This window comes from Benincasa hispida, chromosome 10, assembly GCF_009727055.1.
Source record: "Benincasa hispida cultivar B227 chromosome 10, ASM972705v1, whole genome shotgun sequence".
Taxonomy (NCBI): Eukaryota; Viridiplantae; Streptophyta; class Magnoliopsida; order Cucurbitales; family Cucurbitaceae; genus Benincasa; species Benincasa hispida.
In genome coordinates, this window is record NC_052358.1 from 31,916,127 (window position 1) to 31,937,041 (window position 20,915).

Sequence of the window (20,915 nt, forward strand, 5' to 3'; positions counted from 1 at the left end):
TATTTATTGTCCAACCATAAACTAAATCTCTCTTAGGCCAGTGAAAGGGTGAGATCTCATTGTTCAAGTCCCCTAGTCAACAGTTAAGGGAACAACCTATCTACTTACCCTAAAGTTAGGATGGAGTGAATTTAATCTTATGAAGTTATGTTCCCAACTTCTCATTTGGTATCTTCCCCAAAATGGTAGGAATATTGAGTCGACAACTAAGGTCACTCTCATCCATACAAATCAAAGAATGACCCTAATAAATAGGAGTTCATAATTCAATTAGGATTAAGATCAAGTTATATGGTTATCGTTTGAAATATCAATCTCTTCATTTATCAGTTCTATAAAGAGAGATTATATATTTTGTGGTTTAGTCTTATACAAACTCATTGTATAGGATATCTCTACTTATATGCCTTAACATGAACAATTTGGATCAAATCGTTTGTAACACTTACAAGATTTATAACATTTACAAAGTGGGTCGTATCCAATAGTGTTATCAAGATAAGGCACCCAAATCCATATACTTAAACATAATTTACTTGTACGTCAACCACATACTATTCAATTTATATTAAGTAATCTTGGATCTTAGTGTATTGGATTTTGAGTTCTACAATTGATAAATAACATTTAAATGAAAAAAAAATATATTTTATTTATTAAAATTTGTTTACAAAATTTTATAGACTACGAGATTTATGATAGAGATCCCAACATGAATATGATTCAAATGTTTAATTGATTGAATTGAATTAAATTAAATTAAATTAAATTAAATTAAGCTCCCATGCATTACACGGGAGTTGGTAGTTTATGGAGAATGGGGAGTTGCACTTCCCCTGTCTTCTTAAAAATGTAGAGTCTGCATTAGCCAGTAGCACAGTTTTTACGTGAAAAACTACTCTCTCTCTTAAAATATCTTTCACTTTTCTCAAGAATACAAAGGATTATTTTCTGAAAAACACAATTCCCTTTTCTCTCAAAAGCACTTCGATAAGTTAGGTCCATTTCCAGAGATATAGTGGAGAAGAACAATTAGAGGCATCCAATTTGCAAAGAAGAATTTGTCTCTAATGTGCTAGGGCAAGTGAGAGAGCAGGTTAGGTATAGAGTGTGCCCTAGGATACATGTCTCATTGCTTATGTCTCACCAACTTTAGTTCAAGTGGGAGATTGTTGGGATGTATGCCCTAAAACCTCATAGTTAATAAGTTATTTGAAATAATGGTTTGATTATTTTATATATGCAATTATCCATTAAAGAAAAATCCAAGGTTATTTTATGTAACTTAAACAATATATGGTAAACATACAGGTGGATCATGTTCAAGTATTAACCTAAATGGTTTGTAGTATATGGAAAACGTTGGGTGCCTTATCCTAGTGACACTATGGATACGACTCACTTTATAATTGTTAGAAAAATTGTAAAGTATTACAAATAATGTTATCTAATCGTTCATGTAGTGATATGTGAGTGGAGGTATCCTATACAAAGAGTTTGTATAAGACCAGACCGCACAATGATTAATCTCTCTTTATAACACCGTTGGTTGAAGAGATTAACATTTCATAGGATAACCATAGTGTTGGGAATGATGCCCTAAACTCTCGTGTCCTGTAGTTTGTAAACACAGTTTTGTACGAACGCTTGTGATGTATAATATATGATATTTTCTTCACTACTGGTCTTGAACATTGGATGTTTTATTTACTTTACCACAAACCAATAAACTAAAATCCCTGGTTGTCATTATGTAACTTAAGCATGTATATGGTGATATACAAGTGGATCATGTCTTAAGTGATAACCAAAATGATCTGTAGTATATGGATATAGGAGGGAAACCTTATCTTGATAACGTTACGGATGCAGCCCACTTTGTAGAATAGTTACAAATATTGTGACTTACTACAGATGGTCTGATCCTGATCATTCATGTGGGGACATGCGAGCCGGGGCATCCTATACAAAGAGTTTGTATAAGACCTAACCACGAAGTGTTAATATCTCATTATATAATGTCGTTTATGACAGAGACTTCACTTCACTAGGATGACCATAGGTAACATGACCTCAATCCTGAGTGAGCTGGGAACTCCTGTCTTTGAGGGCAATTCTTTGATTTCCATGGATGTGAGTGGCCAGGTCGCCAACTCAAACCTACTACTTTGGGGATTCGTCTAGTTTGGGAGTTGGGAACTCAACTACACAAGATGAAATTCACTTATTCCCCAAAGTAGGGGTAAGTAGATAGATTGCTCTCTGAAAGGCTGATCCTAGGGCTTGAACGATGTGGCGCCACATACCTTCTCATGGTCTAAGAGGTGTCCACACATAGTAGGACTATGTTGTATTGTTCATTAGAGGGATCAATGGTACTTAAGGAGTTAGATGTAACTATAGGGACAAAACGATAAATTGGCCCAGTTGTACTTACGAGCATTTGTGAAGGGTTATCATACTGTTGATTGGTTATACCAATGGACATAAAAATATATCTATGGTAAAGAGAGTTCAGTTGTCGGTCTTAGTGGAATCACTGACAGTTAAAGGCTGTCTCTTATACACATCTAGATGTGTATAAGAGACAGGTGTTAACACCTCTCGGGCCATGAGAAGGTGCGTGGCGCCACATTGTTCAAGTCCCGAGATCAGCCCTTATGGGAGCAATCTATCTACTTACCCCTACTTCGGGGAAGGAGTGAATTTCATCTTATGTAGCTGAGTTCCCAGCTCCCAAATCAGACGAATCCCCAAAGTGGTAGTTTTGAGTCGGCAACCTAGCCACTCACACCCATAAAAATCAAAGGACCACCCTCATTTGTAGGAGTTCCCAACTCATTCAAGATTGAGGTCATGTTATCTATGTTCATCCTAGTGAAGTAAAGTCTCTGTCATGAACGGTGTTATATAAGAAAACGTTAACACTTCATGGTCAGGTCTTATACAAACTCTTTGTATAGGACGCCACCTCTCGCACGTCTCCACATAAATGATCAGGATCAGACCACTTGTAGCAAGTCACAACACTTGTAACTATTCTACAAAGTGGGCCGCATCCGTAGTGTTACCAGGATAAGGTTTCCCTCCTAATATCCATATATTACAGATTATTTTGGTTATCACTTAAGACATGATCCACTTGTATGTCTCTCCACATACATGCTTAAGTTACATAATGACAACCAGGGATTTTAGTTTATTGGTTTGTGGTAAAACAAATAAAACATCCAATGTTCAAAGACAAGTAGTGAAGAAAATATCATATATTATACATCACAAGCGTTCGTACAAAACTATGTTCACAAACTACAGGACACGAGAATTTAGGGCATCATCCCCAATAGTAGTTAGTTGACGCTCTCTAATTTATTCTCTTATATTGTTGTCGCTTGTCGCCAAGATTATTTATTTTGAGATATAGATTGTTTGTGTCATGCGCTTGATTATTATTATTATTTGTAGTTAATTAATTTTCTAAGAGGGGATAATTGATCCGAATGTTTATTCCAATAGTTATGGTAGCCTTGTCTCTGGCTTGTTTTATGAAATATATATGATCGCTTTCTTGTGGGATGAGCGTACGTAGGGGCGGGTGTGGGATAGCTAAGAGCCTTGTTTGACTTGTTTTGTATACATGGCAAGTGAGGGGATTAGTTCTGTTTCAATATAATTTGCTTTTTAATTTCATGAATTAAAGTAGGGGTTGGGTGTGGGATGATTATTTTATTAAGTTTGATTTAAGTTTAGAGTAATTGTTATGTTTAGGATTGTTAATGAAGTTTGAATAAGTTAAATGTTGTGTTTAAGATTAATTTGTGTAGGGGAATGGATGTGGAATGATTGTTAGGTTTGTTACAATAATCTTAAAATTAATTGTGTAGAAGTGTGGGATTAGAGTAGGGGTGGGTGTGGGTGGGAGCATTGTTTGACTTTGTTTTTGTCAAGGATACGATTGCTTGTATGTATCTTGCGAATGAGAGCATTAGTTAAGTTTAATTTGTTTTATTCATGATTTAGAGTGGAGGGTGGGTGTGGGATGGCTATTTTGTCAAGTTTTTGGTACAATTATTCTAGGATTGATTTAAGCTTATACTAATGGTTATGTTATTGAGTGTTAATAAAGTTTGAATAAATTAAATGTCGTTTTTAATATTAGTTTGTGTACTCTCTTTTTAACAATATATCACCTTTGCAAAAAAATATTTGTTCATGAATATGGATGATTGTTTGTTTTGTTCGAGCTTTATTAAAAAAAATGGTTACAAGATTAGTTTTAGTAGGTAATTGTTATAAAATACGAGTTCGTATTAAAATTAGATAAAAGTTGAAAATTTTGCTGAGATTAGTTTTGATTGTTGGAATGGAGTTTGCATGGCTTATGATCACTTAATTTAGTTTTTCTTTTCTCCTAAAAACTTTATGTATTTGAATGTTTATCAGCTCATAATCAATAGAGGAAGATCGTGAGCTTGCTAGTGGATGTAGATTCCTCCTAAGAATTGAACCACTATAAATCTCTTGTATATTTCTTTCTTTAATCTCTATTTTCATTTGGTAATTGTTAGGAAGTTCTATAATAATGATCAAAATAAAATGAAATCCAAAGTATATTAATCATAGTGATATTTCAAACTATTTTCGTCTTTATTTTCAAAATTACCAAAAAATTAGATTTTTTTTTTTTTTTTAGTAACAAACTATTTTTTATATTATAAAAATCCAAGGATGCCCACCTCTAATTACAAACACTATAATTTAAAGAAAATTAGCTAGATTTACAAATCTTCATAAAACTTTGAAAACGTATACAATTGTATAAATAAATTTACATACCAAACGAGCATACCTCAATTATCACACGAGTGCATTAATAATCATCCAAAAGCCACCAACTACTTCTTAAGCATTACTTGGGGATTCAATTAAACTTACTGAGAAAGCATGTCAAAGAATAAACTCATTACCAAAGGAAGTTCCCATAAACAAGTAGAGGAGTGTTTCCCTTTTGCTTCTATTTCACATGATATAATGCCACTATGTTTTTGGTCCCTTATTATTATTATTGTTTTTTTCAATTTAGTCCTTATTTAAATAGTTTCAATTTAGTCAAACTACATTTTAATATTTCTCAATTATACTAATAGGAATGTTATAATTAACTTACAATTCATCTACGTAGCATAATATTTAGTGAGTCAGCACAAAATTTAGAAGAGGAATTAAATCATATGAGAGAAACATTTCACGTTCGTTATTCAATTTTCTAAAATTCCTAACGAATTGGTAAAAAGAAAAAATGACTTCTTAGATAGCCAAATTTCTCTTCCAAAAGTTTTAATTTAATCATGTCATGTAAGCTCATCATCAGCTAATTTAACATCTGTTTACGGAAACATATAATTGAACATTCTTAAACTTAAACCATCATAGGCTTTGAAACATCTTCCCGGCCCAATGTTTAGGAATGATTTTAAAATGGTTAAGGACATGAATTTTTTTTATTATTCATAATTCAGAAAATGTTGATAACTAGTTTTCTGAAACGTATTGAAATGGCCCACTTTTTATATTACGATTGATTGATTACGTTTGCTTTAATGTTTTATTTTCCCTAACTCTACAGTCCAAGATGATTGGATCCAAAATTACAAGATGATCATATCCAAAATGGTAAGAATGGAAGAAAATGATGAGTATGAGGTAGAAAGGCAGGTAAGGGGCATAGGTGGAAGGGATATTGACAAACAACATTAATTAGATGTTTGTATGATAGTGAAAGAGCAACCTACATGTCTCCGTCTTGTTAATATTTTGTTCATCCCTTATAAGGAACAAATAGAACCACCGCTGGGGTCTGCAATTCCATAATATACACCCTTCACCAGTTGTAAGTTGTAAGTTGTAACTTCCACCTTCCCTTCTTTACATTCCCAACACTACTCATTTATATACTCCTCTTTTTTCTCCACTTTTCTTCATCCTTCTCTGCTTTTGCCTTCTTCCAGTTACTTTTCTTCATCCCTTTTTCTGCTTCTTTCTTTGTTTCTCTTCACATGAATTGTTTGCCATTGTATTAATTGCTGCTTCTCTTCACATGCATTGCCTAAGGCTTTTTCTCTAATGATGTTTTGAGTCATCTGATGCATAACATGCAATTGAGTTCTTGTGATCTTTTCTTTTTATTCCCTATTTCTGCTAAATGAGTTATACTAGGAATTCAGAAACCGAATATAAGGACTCTGGTTTCTGTTTCTAGAAATGGGGTTCTTCTGGACGTGCATTTCTTTTTCTTTGTAGTTGAATTGGTTTATTCATCTGAAGAAACTAATTTGATGGCATTTGTGAATTTCAGGGACAAAACAGAAAAAGATGAAACTTTACATGATTCTCTTGTTTGGTATTTGGCTGATACTCCTGTGCTCTTCACCGACACATGCTCGAACTGCTGCTAAGCCTCCTGCACTTAGCCCGATTCCTGCACCGGAACCAGCCCCGGCACCGGCACCAGCTGCCAAATCTGTCATCCTCGCTGATTTGCTCACAGTAGCTGGTCCCTTCCACAAGTTCCTTGGCTACCTTGAATCCACTAAAGTCATTGACACCTTCCAAAAGCAAGCCAACGATTCTGAAGAGGGAATTACCATATTTGTGCCAAAAGATACTGCATTTTCATCCCTCAAGAAGCCTTCTCTGTCCAATCTCACCAAGGACCAACTCAAGTCACTGTTACTCTTTCATGGCTTACCACATTACTACACCCTGGCTGATTTCAACGACCTTAGCCAAAAGAGTCCCATTACAACATTTGCCGGTGAGCAGTACACATTGAATTTTACTGATGCATCTGGCACTGTACACATCAGCTCAGGCTGGACCAACACAAAAGTGAGTAGTAGTGTGCTTTCAACCGATCCTGTTGCAGTTTACCAAGTCGATCATGTACTCCTTCCGGAGGCAATCTTTGGTAATGATTTCCCTCCCACCCCGGCTCCAGTACCGAGCCCCAACGTTGCTCCTGCTGCTGATACTCCATCTGCTGAAACTGAGGGCAGTGTCTCTCCATCATCGGCAGAGTCACCGTCTTCTTCCTTTAGGATTTCCGGAGGAGCAATCTGGAGCCAGTTGGTTTTAGCAATTTCAGGTGGACTGCTCCTATTTTAGTGAGGATGGATAAAGATGAAGTATTTTCACTACAGTTTATTTCTCTGTGTTTCAATTTTGTTTAGTGCAATGTTGCAAAGCTATTATGTTCCAATTCTTTAATGCAATGGCATACGACGGTTTTGTTAGATTCATGTTGCTCCAGACGAGTATTAAAAGGTAAAGAGAGACCGAGTTAAACAATGAACGAGTAAACATTTATTACAACACAAGCTTTTGTAATATATTACAAAAAATGAAACACCTAAAAAGAAATTTATGATTCAATGATGGAGCGACTAAAGTTACAAAACCCCCAACTAAATTATCCTGGGACATTTGTGTGACGGCCTGAATAAACAATGTGTCAATCCAAAATTCTCCATTCAATCTAAACTAGATAGGAGAGGCAGATACTGCAGGATGGTTACCAGTTTCATCAGGTGATTCATCAGATTTTTCTTGTTCTGCTATGAGCATTAGCATTTCAAGACGCTTATCAAAAAGCAGGGCACTTTCATCTCTCTTATCAAGTTCAGCAGCTTCAGCTTCAAGCCATTTCTCTCGTAGATCATCAAGAAGGTTGCCTTGATCTGTATTCACTGCAGCTCCTGGAGCGCTCGGAGCTGTTGTACGGAGCGAGGAATCCCCTGATGGTGGAGGGAGTGTCAATAGCATCTCTCTGAATTCTCGAGTATCAGCAAATGTCTCAAAATTGCAAGCCATTGTATCCAAACAATACTCACGAATCTTGATAACACCATACCTGGAAGGAGAAAACCACTGATAGCTGAGTCCAAAGTTCAAAAACATGTAAATGTTTCAGTCAATTGTCTAATCACCATACAGCTGAATTTCATAATTTAGTTTAGCTTACCTCGGTTATTCTACAAATAGCTAAAACTCATGGGATTACTTCAACATCAGAAAGATGTGGTTTTTATAGTTAAAAAGTGAACAACGCAAGAGCTAGTGATTTCTACAAAATTGAAGATACTTGAGGATTGATATGAAAAATATTGACGTACATATCGGACAGTATTAACCATTGGCACAGTTCTGCTGGAGAAACCATTTCCAATTGTGGCAGCAAAGCATCAGCTACGGCTCGCTTAAGAGGGAATAAAAGATATCTCGAAGCAGCATCAAACATTTCTTCCGCCTACTCAATCGACAACAAAAATTTAGAAGTAGAACCATCAAGAATTTGCAAGCAGTTCTAGTTGGCATTAGAAATATACCTGATCAGGATCTATATCCGTCAAACAATCCGTGTACCTGAAACCAACCAACAACCAAATTATTTCAAACAAGTGGACGGGATCACAGCTTATTTTGAAGAATTATTAAAGGATTCTGCTTAAAACTGCAGAGGCAATCTCCAACCACAGTGATCTAAAAAGGGTGGGATAAATCAGAACTTACATATACTCTATCATTTTTTCAAATGCTTCCATGCTCAAATCATGTTCTTCAAGAAATGGAAGAGTGTGAACTGAGATTTCATTTTTTCCTTCACCAAAATCCTTGATGCGAGATATTCTTGCCTTAAAGTACTCTGACCTCGATGCTAAAACAACTTTGTGACAGCGGAAAGACTTTTTATCAACTCGAACACAAATATCTGCAAGATCATCCATGTGATCATTGGTCTGCATTTTACTAGCAAGTAAAGGTAAATCATTAGCATCACAGTCTTGGCCATATTCCCTAGTCGAGTTGGCTAGAGCAATCTGAAGCATCCGCTGTAAAGCTGCTGGAAGGCGGTCTTCTTCAGGAAGGGAAACACCCTGCAAGATGAACCTTTTCACTGAGCTGTCAACATCACCCAAAGCTTTATACTGGGCATACTTTTGGTGAACCAGTTCTTTCTCAAGAATTTTGAGTAACGATTCGCATTTGCATACTTTGCAAATTCTGATAAGGTCTTCCATATCATCTACAGCAACCTCCAGTCTATCAGAATAAAAGAAGTGAAGGAGACTGTATAGAGCTGAATAAGATAGCTTTTCCTTTGAGAATCTAACTTCCTTGCGATCTTTCCAATCAACTTGAAACTTTCTCTTAAAGAAAGGAGAGCGAGCACTTAGGATAACTCGGTGAGCTTCAATCGGCCTACCTTGAACAATAAATGAAACGTCGGGAGGGAAGAACTCATAGTTGGATTCTGAATTGAAAGGAACACCTGCTAGATGGTCATCATATGAGCATTGGCAAACAAATACAGGGATGAGGGAAAGGACATCAGGTAAATTGCAGTTGGCTGATAGATACAGAATAAACACAAACTCCTGCTGTGGATTAACATATGAAACATGATCTAATTGTTCATTTCATTTTCTATAAACTAGGACAGATAAGAAACAAATGCAGGGCAAACTCACTAGACAGAGAAAAGGCACCAATAACTCCTCCAATGGTTGGATTCATTGATTGACATTTCATAGACTATCAAAGCTAAATGAAGAATGGAACAAAAAAACCAAATACCTCATGGGAAAAAATTGGATGTCTCAATACCTAGTTTCCAAAATAGAATCAATAAAGCCAATAGATTCGAACCCAGAACTGAAAACTTCACCTGAAGGATGATGAAAGCTCTCCACCTGCTCCAAATACACTCTATTAGCTCTACACCCCAAGAAAGTTTCACGCAACGCAGCCTGCAATGGACCGAGCGGCGGCGGTCGGGCTTCAAATGCCTTCAGAAGCTTCCGGACCTTCAAATTAAGCGCAGCATAATGGCACCTATCGCCATCAAATGTATGCTCCGAACATATAGCGCCGCTCTCGAGCAACATTCTGGCAGCGTCAAGATGTCCGGCCAAGCAGGCATAGTAAAGCGCGACAGAGTCCCATTGGTCGCGAGCGTTGACATTGACGCCGGACTCAAGCAGGTAGCGAAGGCGGTCGACATCTCCAGCACGAGATGCAGAGAAAATGTCACCGTTTGGGACCTTCTTCAGGGGAAGAGACGACCCGAAATCAGATGGGTCGAGATCGATTCCGTAAAGGTCTGGGTCGAGGTCCAAAGTCCAAGGATTATTGCGCCTTGGGGGCATTGGGTAAGTTGAGATTTCGAAATCAGGCGCTCCAATTCGAAGAACTTTAAAACGTCTTTAGGGGTTTGTGGGGTTTAAGTAATTCCTAAAAGTTTGCCATAAGAGAGTGAGAGAGTACTCGATTCTTCTTCTTTTCTTCGTTTTTGTTCCTCGCTTCTGATTGTCAAAGAATAAAGACGATGGAAACAGTGATCCAGGAAGAATAAGGGGTTGAAACTTGTTATAAAGATTGCACTTTTGTAAGTCAGTGGATAACTAAAAACACACGGAAGTTCGGAATACTCGGCCTTTGCTATCATTTTTGGCATATTTTCCCAACTATTTCACTGCCCTTTTAATCAGTTTTCTTCATCCTTTTTCTTGTTTGACAGAAACTTCTCACTCGTTTTTAGTTATTTTCATGATCCCATGTTGAATGAGGAAGTCTTTGTTCGTCCCTTGCATTAGAAGTTTTCCCCTAAATAGGAAAGTGTGAGCTGAAGCGTGAAACTAAACACAACTTGGAAAAAGAAATAAAATCTGATTCCATTGACAGATTACTCATTACATCAGAACAGCAATTACAGAGCAGGGGGAAACCCATAACGCTCTCTCTCTTTAGCAGTGTAATTAACAATATATAAAAAGTATTAACATTTGTAATTTACATTTTATAAAGCTACAAACACCATGGAAAAACAGATGCTCTCTTGGTTTTTGGTTTTTTTCTTTTTTTTTTTTTTTTTTTTTTTTTTTTTTTTTTTGGTTTTACTTTACTCTCTCTGAGGCAGGGAAGGGAAGTCGTGTATAGCTATAATGTTACAGTTTGATCAGAGCTTGACAGGTGGGAATGAAAGGGCTTATTTGTCATCCGCTTTAATGGAATTTAGTCGCCTCAATCTCTGGTCAAGCTCAGCCATAACTGCTGGTTCTTGCTTTTTCCTTTGCTTCGATATAGTGTTGGTAGTCATTGATCCAATTTTGTCATATGCCACCTGCAAGTTCACAATCCAAAAGCTTTCTTTAAACCCTCGTCGGAAAAGGAATGTCAGGTCGAAGCTTCAAACCACGGTAAGTTACAACGTGCAGAGGCATAGTCTACAACAGTATCAAGATGAATTTGCAAAGATGTTATTGTATGTAAGACAGTTACCGTCAATAGATCATCGGGATCGAATAGGTAATGTGTAGTTTTCTGTAGAATATTAATCACATCTCCCACATGATGAGTTATAAGCAACTCCCCTTCCTTCATCTGAAATCCAAAATATAGATATAATTATGAAATGCTCGAGATCAAGTACGGTCATTGATCTGACTTTCAACAAATGGTGAAAACAGAAATCTCGACCATCGCATTGATTACAAGTTCCAAGCAGTTACCTTAAAGATAGCCAAAGCCACGTGAAACAGAACTTTTGCTCCCTCATAGAAAAGGACGTCCCAAACACGAAGAGTCGTCTGTGAAAAAGACCCCAAACATGTATATGTTTCAGTCTCTTCAATAACTAAAACATGGTATAGACATTTTTCTAATACAAACATCTATGCATGAATACACATCAGATAGACTTGTATAACTCTCAGCTGTGTTAGTACTATTGATCCAAAAGATGGACAATGTTGAAGGACTATCAAATTTGAGTTCCATTTGGTCTGAAACTGGATATTTCCCATTATTCCATATCGTTACAGTTAACGTGTATACAATCCACATTTTCTAGTGTTTGAATGCTCAAGAATTAAAGGGGTATTTGGCCCTGCAACTTGAAATTGGTGGACTTAGCTATTACAGTCCACTCCATGTTTGGAGTTTCAAATATAATAGTGGTATTTACAACTATTTATAACCTACAAGTATCTATAGTAACACTATTTGAAATCCCTTTTTGTTACGGTGCTTGCTATTTTCTACCCAGAGTAAAATAGTTTGCATCTCAAGCACAGACTATTATAACACAGACTAAAACAGTCTACACTTAAACACAAACTATTATAATCCACACACTAAAATAATCATCGACTATAATAACCAACTCAGCACTCCATATGTATCCACACACTAAAATAATCATCGACTATAATAACCAACTCAGCACTCCATATGGATCCACACACTAAAATAATCATAGACTATAATAACTAACTCAACAATCCATATGCCTCCTAAGTGGTTCGACACTGTTGAAAAGGAAATCAGTTTTCTTTTTCTTGTAAAAATAAAAGATTAAAAAAAAAATCAAGCATGGACACCCAGAGAGAGCATAGTTCTAACCTCAGAAGGTAGGCTCTTAGAGAAAAGACACAGGAACCACTCAGTGGCTACAAGGGAGACATCAAAATCCAATGCTTCCAAATGGGCAGCTATCCTGCATTTACACTCCAATTTTTTAAAAAAAAAAAAAAATGCTTGTACTTACTAGACAATAAATGAATGTCAAAACAAAGTAAGGCACCTGGGACACTTTTTGGTAAGTAAATCTTTGAACACCCTTTGCTCGACATGACATCCTGACAAGTTGGTCGTGTAACAGTCACTAACTAAAACATTTTCTAAGAGGACAGCTAGCATCCAAAAAGCATCTTCTTCCGTTTTCATCACGAGCAATAACAATGCAGCAACATAGTTTAAGCCCTGCACAACAATTGAGTTAATTCCAAAGTGTTCTATTAATTACAGGTCTGATTCAGCCACAAAAAAATTAATACCAATGGTATGTGATAACCATGTCTTTTAACCATAGCAACTAGAAATCATTTTCATACTCTGAATCAATATTCTAGAGAAACAAAGCATGAGGACGGAAAGAGAGAGAGAGAGTTGAATCCCAGTTTTCGACTGAGAAGAAAGGATGTGGAATACTAAATGCATATTCACACAAACTACGAGTAAAGTATACAGGCAAAAACCCATCCTAAAATTATGCTAATTTACTGAGCAGATGGTTATGTTAGAGCAAAGGAGAAAACAAACCCACCTGACAGTATCCAACATCGGAGTCACGGAAGGAATACCCAACAAGAACACGACGAAGAGCGGCATGACCCTCTGGTGTGTCTAACCAAGGATGACCAGGAAAAGTACGGGGCAAGTCCTGCATGTGTATAAAAAGACACAGGAACAAGTTGAAATGATTGAAAGCATCATGAAATAAAGTGAATGAACTCCAATCATTTATAACTTAAGAGAGAAATTATACCAGACATCATATGCACCGAAGGTTTTCCAATGATTTTACCCAATATAAATGAACGAAAGGATAAATCAAATCACAATGAGGGCATGCATCTTGTGGTTACAAGAACAAACCAATAACTCAACACAAATTGAAACTATGAATCACAAAATTAGGACCAACAACAACAATAACTAACATACACTTTATTATCATCCAAATATTATGAGAGTCAATCAAGCTCATTAACGTTAAATTTGTATTCAAATCCACCCAAAGAGTAAATTTAACTCCAGATCCCATCTGTACCATTTATTGCCTCATCAGTTTAGCCTTGTTAAGTAGATTTAAAGACAATTAAGGTCCCTAAACTACTCAAATATTTAATCCAAAGCTAAATCACAAAAGATGCACCCCTCCTTATGGTCAAGATGAAATGCAATTCTGATATTCATTTTCAATGAGAATCGAAAACTCATACAATCAAAGCATACAAAATCCTCAATAGGATTACGAAACTAACTTGGATTGGCTAATGGATGAGACTCATGCCTACGGAAAATCAATGAGGTATTCACTAACAAGGGAGTGAGAGAGAACAGAATTCTAAAAGGAAGAACAGAATTAGAGCTGCAAAGTACATAGTCATCCAAAATCAAGGATCATTCGAAAAGAACATACATGATCAATCTGCCTAGTGGCCGGCGTGACTTTCCCTTCGACAGCCTTGGTCAAATCATTGTAATAGCTATCAGGAACCGTGGATTTCTTCTTCGCAGCTCCGGATAAGGAGAACCAAACCTTGGGACGAAGAACCGGCGGAATTCCTTTCCTAATCAACTTCTTCAAAGTGATGGCATTCGCAAGGGTTGATAATTTGAGGGAGGATTTGAGGGCGATCCCTTCAGAAACAGAGGGTTCCAAGTACCAATTGGCTCCTTTGCTAGCTTCCAATGCCCACCAAACACGACCCTGTTGTCTAACCTTTTCCCTAACTTCATTCAACACATTAACATCATCCACATTGCCTTCCACTGTGAACCCATATAGATCTTGAAACTTAACTGTAATATTCGCCCTCCTTGCGTGGATACTCGGCCTTAGAATTGGAATCTGAGCTTGCAATTCTAGAGCAATATCTCTTTTGCTTTGAGTCCCATACATTTCTTGGGGTTATTCCGATTAGATCAAGAAAAGAAAAAAAAGAAGGGGATTTCGTGGATTTGATTCTTTAATATCAAAAGGGTAAATGATTTCGTCAAATAAAGAAACCCCACCAGCTTCAAACCATGAGAATTAGTCTATTTTGGAGCTTTAGAAGGCTGCGTACCTGAGTTTCACAAAAATGGGTCTTATCCCCAAGACTTCCACGAAGAAAAGCTACACCTACACAAGAAGAAATGTTCTCCAAAAACTCGCCACCATTGCCATCAAATCCGCCATTAAAAAAAAAAAAAATTAAATCTTTAAAAACCCAACAAGAAATTAAAATTAATTTATTGCCTTCTGGGTCGGCTCTTACATTAATTAATTCAAAAAAAAAAAAAGAAGAAGAAGAAGAAACAACAAAATGGGAAGAAATCGATTCCTCCCAAAAAGAAAATTAGAAACGCGAGACAAGCAGGTAAAGGTTAAGGTAAAAAACGAAACAAGGAAACACAAAGTAGAGAATCTATATGGTGATTATAGCAGAGACGATGAAGGGTTGGGATTGAATTACATAAGAATTGAAATTAAAAATCATATTTGGAATGGAGGACAAAAATGGAGGGGTTGAGCCGTTGAAAGGGAACAAGAAAGTCGGGATTTTTAAGGGAAATTAAAGCTGAGAATAAATGGAAGCAAAGCCAATAGATAGGGCCTCAGCCTCAGCCTGTGAGGTGGGTTTTGAAAATTAACCAAAAGGAGAGTAAAAAAGAAAAAAAAAATTATTGAAACAAACAAACAAACAATAAAAACAAGCCAAAGGAGGAAAAAGTCCAAATAGTGTTGAGTTCATATGGGTTTTATTATAATTAAAGGAAAAAATAGTTTAATTAGAATATTCATATTAATATATATACTTTTCTTCTTTTAAAAAAAATAAAATTGTAACGTTGTAAACAGAAAGGGAAATGTACATTGAAGAAAAAGATAAGATTTTTAGTTTAATGATTTTTTTGAAAAAATAGAGACAACGAGTGACGGACATGATGGGATTAGGTTTAATTTACCTTTTATTTTAATTTCGTAAGCTTTCCGGATTTCTCCCTCAAAATAATAATAATAATAATAATAATAAAGATTTTCATATTTGCCACAGCATAATTTAGATTTAGCACCTGTGTAATGTCCAGAATATCCTCAACGAAGATGTAATAGATATGCTATGCTATAGCCTGCTTTGTTTTTGTATCTTGCACCATGGATATTACCCGGCAAATTGTCACTTTTCTAAACTAGCACATTTTTTGACTTCGGGTTAAACTAATTTTTCTCCATCCATCTCGGACGGATCGATCACCGGTATTTAATTAAAAAAATATTTTTTTTCTAACTTATCCATTATTTTGTACTTTTTCAATAAATTCTATATTAACACCAGAATTTTACTAATTTTTGCAAATATTATATAATATTTTCAAATCTTATATATTTTCTAATTTTCTCCAAATTCAATTATTTTTTCAAATCTTATATCAAATTTTTACTTAAATTTTCAAATCTTTACCCTAATTTTTGTTTCCACAATTATATGAATTTCCAAATTTGTAAATAAATTTACTAATTATGATTTTTTAGATATAGATCTCGAGTGCACTATGATTTTTAAGTTTTGTAAAAGTTCAAATTTTGCAAATAAGAAATTAAGACTTGGGAAAATATAAAGAATTTTGGAGTTATTCAGCCAAGATTTCATCAAATATATAGAATCTCGGAGTTAAAACTAAAAAAAATAAAAAAGTAGATTTTAAAAAGTAGCTTTTGTTTTTGGAATTAGACTACAAATTCAATCATTGTACTTAAAAAAAATGTAAATCATTGTAAGAAATTGACTTAATTTTAAAAAACAAAAAACTACCCAACGAGATCTAAAATTTCACTAATGTTTCTTTAAAAAGAAAATGAAAAGTATAGTAAGCTTAAATAATAATCCAATGAAGATTTTAAGTAGTGAGATTATAGGGCTTTTTTTATACAAAATAAAATTACAGTTTTTTCCTTGAATTGGAAATGAAATTTCATTGTCAACTAAAATAAAGCTAAACTGGTCAAGAATTTAATTACCTCTCCTTTCCAAAGTCTAAATTTTAATTTGCTTAAAGTAGGAAATAATAAATAAATAAATAAAGCATCATATTTGGTTTATTATATTTATGATATATAGAGAAGCATAAGTGCATAACGAAATTGATTAATGTTTCAAAAAAACAATTCTGTTATTTATTCATTCATTCCATTTAATTAAATTAGTTGGCATAGTATGTAGAAGTGCAACCTTGTAGTGTAATTATGGTATTGATATCATATATAATAGGAATGGTTGCAAATATAGTCATTATGTTAATATATATCTAATATAGATTAAATTATCATTTTGATTTTTTACCATCAATTTTGTTTCATTTTCGTCTCTAAAATTTTAAGGTCAAAATTTAGTCAATCTACCTTCAATAAATTTTTTAGTTTATGATGTTTGTTTATTTTGTTAATTTTTGTTTAAAAAATTGTATTAATATTTTCTTTATAAATTTTGAAAATATTTTAATCTTTGGGCTCTTTACAAATATAGGAAAATGAATCAAAATATTCATAAATATAGTAAAATTTATTGTCTATCTTAGGATTGGCAACGGGGCCGGGGCAGAGCGAGGGGTGTCCCCCGTCCCTGGCCCTAGGGGAAATTCTGCCCATCCCCGCGCATTTGAAGGCGGGGATTCTCCGTCGTGGAAACGGGGTCCCCGTGGGGTCCCATTCCCTGTTTTCACGTGGAGATTCCCCATTTTTCTAATTAAAATTTTAACCAATATCAATTAAAAATAATTTTGTTATTATTTATAAATATTTTCAACAGTTTTGTCATTTAAAATAATTTTTCTTAGTCTTTCCTTACATAAAATTATATTATTATTTAACCAATATCAATTAAAATTAATTTTGAAAAACTAAATTTGAGATTTACTAAAGGTCTGAAGAAAAAAAATAGTTTTCAATATTTTTTTTCATTTAAACACTTTTTTATTTTAAAAAATACTTAACATAAAAAAAAAAACATAATAATGACTAACACTCGATACATTGAAATTGTTTCCCAACAATTAAACAAAATTTGGAGTATAAAAAGTAGAATCCGAACTTAAAACTAATAAACCTCAAACTAATTATTAAAGAAATTTTGCAATTAATTTGGGCACTACAAGTAAGATAACAAACTATATTTAGATTAGATAAAACTAAATGTAAATAAAATTAAAATCAAACATAATACAACATACCTTCAAAGGTTCGAAATGAATTAGATTGAAACACTAAGACTTAGGTTGTCATTAAGGGTCTTGTTAGAGGTGGTCTCCGTCGGAGTTGGTTGTCTAAGGTAAATGTTAGTGTTAGTTGACAGAGGTGGTGTTCACCAAAGTTGATCATCGAAGATGGTCTTTGTCGGAGTTGTCGTTGAAAGTGGTTGTTGAAGCCTGAATTTGTCGTCGGAGTTGGTCATCGATGTTGCTAGAGTCTGAAGTTGGTCATCGGAGTTAGCCGAGTGAATATGGTCATCAGAGTTTGTTGTCAAAGTTGTCATCGAAGGTGGTTACCGAAGTCCAGAGTTGGTCGCGCGAAGGTGGTCGTCGGAGTGTGTCACACGGAGTGCGGTAGTGGTAATCGCTGATGATGGCCGGGATGGAGCCATTGAAAATATTAGAAGGAGAGAGAGAGTTGGTGTGAATTGAAGGGAGAGTTGAAATGAGTTGGGGTGAGTTGATAAAAAAAAAAAAAAAAAAACTAACTCAACTCCACCAACATTATTAAAGTTAATGGGGCGAAATTGAGTTGATAATTTTTACCAACTCAACTCAACCCATATTGGTGTGCCAAACACCCCCTTTAATCTATTAAGATTATAATTTAATAACTTTCCTTTGATTACGTGGGCACTTGCGAAAATGGTAAAACAAAGTACATTAATAAGGCCTATATCCTGCATGTTTATTGTTTGCAGAAATGGAAAAAATGAAGTCCAACCCACATATAAAAGATGTAAAATGCCACAAATGCCTTCATTGCCGGTATACGCTTATATACACTACTAATATACACTTGATTGATATAGTTGATATACTAAATAATGATGCACTTGATTGATATACTTGATATATTTGTCAATCATGCGCTTGCTTATACTGCCGATATATTTGACTGATCTACTTGATATACTTGATAATGATGCGCTTCACTGATATATTTAATATACATGTCAATCATGCACTCGTTTATATTGTTGATAAACTTGATACACTTGACCGATATACTTGATAATGATACACTTGACTGATATACTTCTGATGAACTTGATAATGATGCATTGATCTTTTATAATCCCCTCCCCTCCCCCCTAAATATCTCTTTCACCAACTACTGCACACCATCTACCGCCAGCCACCGTTCTATCGGACATCCGATCTCTGGTCGATACGTTTCTCTCCTTCTCTATCTTTCTTTCTCTCTCTATCAATTGATTGTTTAGGAAAAATATGAAATAAAAAATGATTTGAAATCTAAATTGAAGTTTTTGCCATATTTATAAAATATTAAATATGGGTGACACATCTACAATATAATATATTCAAATTGGCATCCATTGCAATTTTTCTAATTACTTGGGATGAATTTATTATTAGTTGTGTCTTAAGATGTCTTTTTGGGCAATATAATATATAATCTCTTATCTCATTGTAAACTAAACAAGATAAAATTAAATAGTTTGAAAGATATATATATATATTTGAAAAAAGAAAGATGTTATATTGATTATCGTTGAATGAATTTTAAAAATAGTATTACAAAAGTATGTATTTTTTAAATTTGTAATTTACTAAAATGCAAAACAAAAACTAAAGTTTAAAAAATATGTAAACTAAAATGAAATAAAATTGAAAGTAGATAATAGACATGAATCAAATTTTAAAATGTCATAATCAAAATAGTATTTAAAACTTAAATCAAAATAGATCCTATATTCTTAATAAAAATAATAATAACAAATAACAAATGAATATGAAAATGTAGATGTATAAATCTCTTCTAATTAAAAATGAATGATGGTTATGCTTGTTGTGGGTATTTCAACACCTGTGAGAAGAAATCAATTTTGGGAGTAAGATTAGAAAAGTTGTTCCATCCCAATCGAATTTAAGACGAGTAGAAGATCTATGAAAGATCTCAATGAAAAGTAGACGAAGCAATTGGGTCACTTGACCCAATTGGCTCGCCTCTTTGAGATCGATGCCACCTCACCTCACCCGTTTTGATAGATGTCAAAGACGAGAGGGAGGCAAAGCATTTGGGTCACTCGACCCAATTGGCCCTCCTTAGTCTCGGAGATCAAGACAACGATCAATTCGTCCTTTTCCTTTGGACGGCTGCCAAAGAAGAGAGGATAAAACAATTGGGTCGGCCAATCCTATATGGAGTCCAAGTGTTGCTCAATCCAACTTTTAAGAGTCCTATTCCTAAAAAGACGAAAGAAATCTGAGTACTTTTCCTAATAGAATGAAGGAAGTCTTAGGTTTAATCCCACTATATATAGAGCATGATAGCTCCATATCGAGTAAGTTCACTCTCTTACCTAAATTGCTTGCTCTAACTCTCCTGGCGAAAATTAATTTAAGCATCAGATTGTCTATGGCAAACAACATACAAGTGTGTTTTTGTAATTATTTTACAACGGCCTCTTCCTCAAAATACAAATTCACAACTTGTAACATGTGAAAGCCATATGAATGTCTCTTATCTTGATTTTGTCATCAACAAGGTTGATAATCATAAATAGAAAAAAAAAAAAAAAAAAAATTAAAAAGGATTGGTAGTTCTTCAACGGTATAAGTTGATACATTTTACTTCTTTTTATTAAAAAAAAGATAGAATAAAGTCCATGTTATTTAGGTTGAATCTACAACTAGATCCCACTAAAATTAAGTTGTTTTAGTTCAGCCATCAATCTAATCTTTTTGCCTAATAATAATGGTTTAATCAACAAAATTGAGTCTATTTCAAGTTTCGTCCAAAACTATAATAGTAACTTTTATTTCATCCTTAAGTTTCAAAATATTATATTTTTAGTTCTTAAATATTGAGTGAGGTTTCAATTAAGTCTTTAGATTCAAAATATTACGATTTCATCATTGAAATTTGAGCTTCGGTTTGATTTGATCCCTAAACTTCAAGATTTACATGTTTAACCCTGATTTTTCTCTAAACACCCACTTTTCCTCTTTAAGTGGTGATGTCTATTAGTTAATTTAAAAGAGTTATAATTAATTATCACTAATTTTCATTACTAATAAAATTAAATTTGAAAGTC

General features: G+C 34.5%; 3 protein-coding genes across 4 annotated transcripts; 1 reads left to right on the plus strand and 2 right to left on the minus strand.

Moving 5' to 3' along the window:
• Nucleotides 1-5,785: 5,785 nt before the first annotated feature.
• On the plus strand, nt 5,786-7,294 carry LOC120088019 (fasciclin-like arabinogalactan protein 7). 2 transcript variants are annotated; one of them, XM_039045041.1, is made up of 2 exons: nt 5,786-5,897; nt 6,356-7,294. In XM_039045041.1, exon 2 carries the CDS (start codon nt 6,373-6,375, stop codon nt 7,162-7,164), a length of 792 nt encoding a protein of 263 aa, XP_038900969.1. In that variant the 5' UTR covers nt 5,786-5,897; nt 6,356-6,372; the 3' UTR covers nt 7,165-7,294. The 2 variants fall into 2 exon arrangements, with proteins under 2 accessions (XP_038900969.1, XP_038900968.1); XM_039045040.1 differs by lacking the exon at nt 5,786-5,897 and adding an exon at nt 5,911-6,007.
• A 48-nt stretch (nt 7,295-7,342) lies between these two features.
• Nucleotides 7,343-10,576, minus strand: LOC120088017 (BTB/POZ domain-containing protein At2g04740). Its single transcript, XM_039045038.1, has 5 exons — nt 9,725-10,576; nt 8,569-9,328; nt 8,385-8,421; nt 8,172-8,305; nt 7,343-7,909 (listed from the first exon to the last, which is right to left on the minus strand). Exons 1-5 carry the CDS (start codon nt 10,203-10,205, stop codon nt 7,540-7,542), a joined length of 1,782 nt encoding a protein of 593 aa, XP_038900966.1. The 5' UTR covers nt 10,206-10,576; the 3' UTR covers nt 7,343-7,539.
• A 189-nt stretch (nt 10,577-10,765) lies between these two features.
• LOC120088018 (growth hormone-regulated TBC protein 1) lies at nt 10,766-15,224 on the minus strand. Its single transcript, XM_039045039.1, has 7 exons — nt 14,042-15,224; nt 13,163-13,279; nt 12,641-12,819; nt 12,460-12,553; nt 11,568-11,645; nt 11,338-11,439; nt 10,766-11,179 (listed from the first exon to the last, which is right to left on the minus strand). The coding sequence occupies exons 1-7, from the start codon at nt 14,522-14,524 to the stop codon at nt 11,045-11,047; spliced, it is 1,188 nt and encodes a 395-aa protein (XP_038900967.1). The 5' UTR covers nt 14,525-15,224; the 3' UTR covers nt 10,766-11,044.
• Nucleotides 15,225-20,915: the final 5,691 nt, after the last annotated feature.

Excerpts from the sequence above, each read along its gene's own strand:
- LOC120088019 (XM_039045041.1), top strand. The coding sequence starts at position 6,373 with ATGAAACTTTACATGATTCTCTTGTTTGGTATTTGGCTGATACTCCTG.
- LOC120088017 (XM_039045038.1), bottom strand. The coding sequence starts at position 10,205 with ATGCCCCCAAGGCGCAATAATCCTTGGACTTTGGACCTCGACCCAGAC. Across the intron at positions 9,329-9,724 it reads GAGCTTTCATCATCCTTCAG|GTGTTCCTTTCAATTCAGAA; the intron begins GTGAAGTTTTCA and ends ACCATCTAGCAG. Across the intron at positions 7,910-8,171 it reads TGGTTAATACTGTCCGATAT|GTATGGTGTTATCAAGATTC; the intron begins GTACGTCAATAT and ends TTCTCCTTCCAG.
- LOC120088018 (XM_039045039.1), bottom strand. The coding sequence starts at position 14,524 with ATGTATGGGACTCAAAGCAAAAGAGATATTGCTCTAGAATTGCAAGCT. Across the intron at positions 13,280-14,041 it reads CCACTAGGCAGATTGATCAT|GACTTGCCCCGTACTTTTCC; the intron begins GTATGTTCTTTT and ends ATACACATGCAG. Across the intron at positions 12,554-12,640 it reads CTTACCAAAAAGTGTCCCAG|GATAGCTGCCCATTTGGAAG; the intron begins GTGCCTTACTTT and ends GTGTAAATGCAG.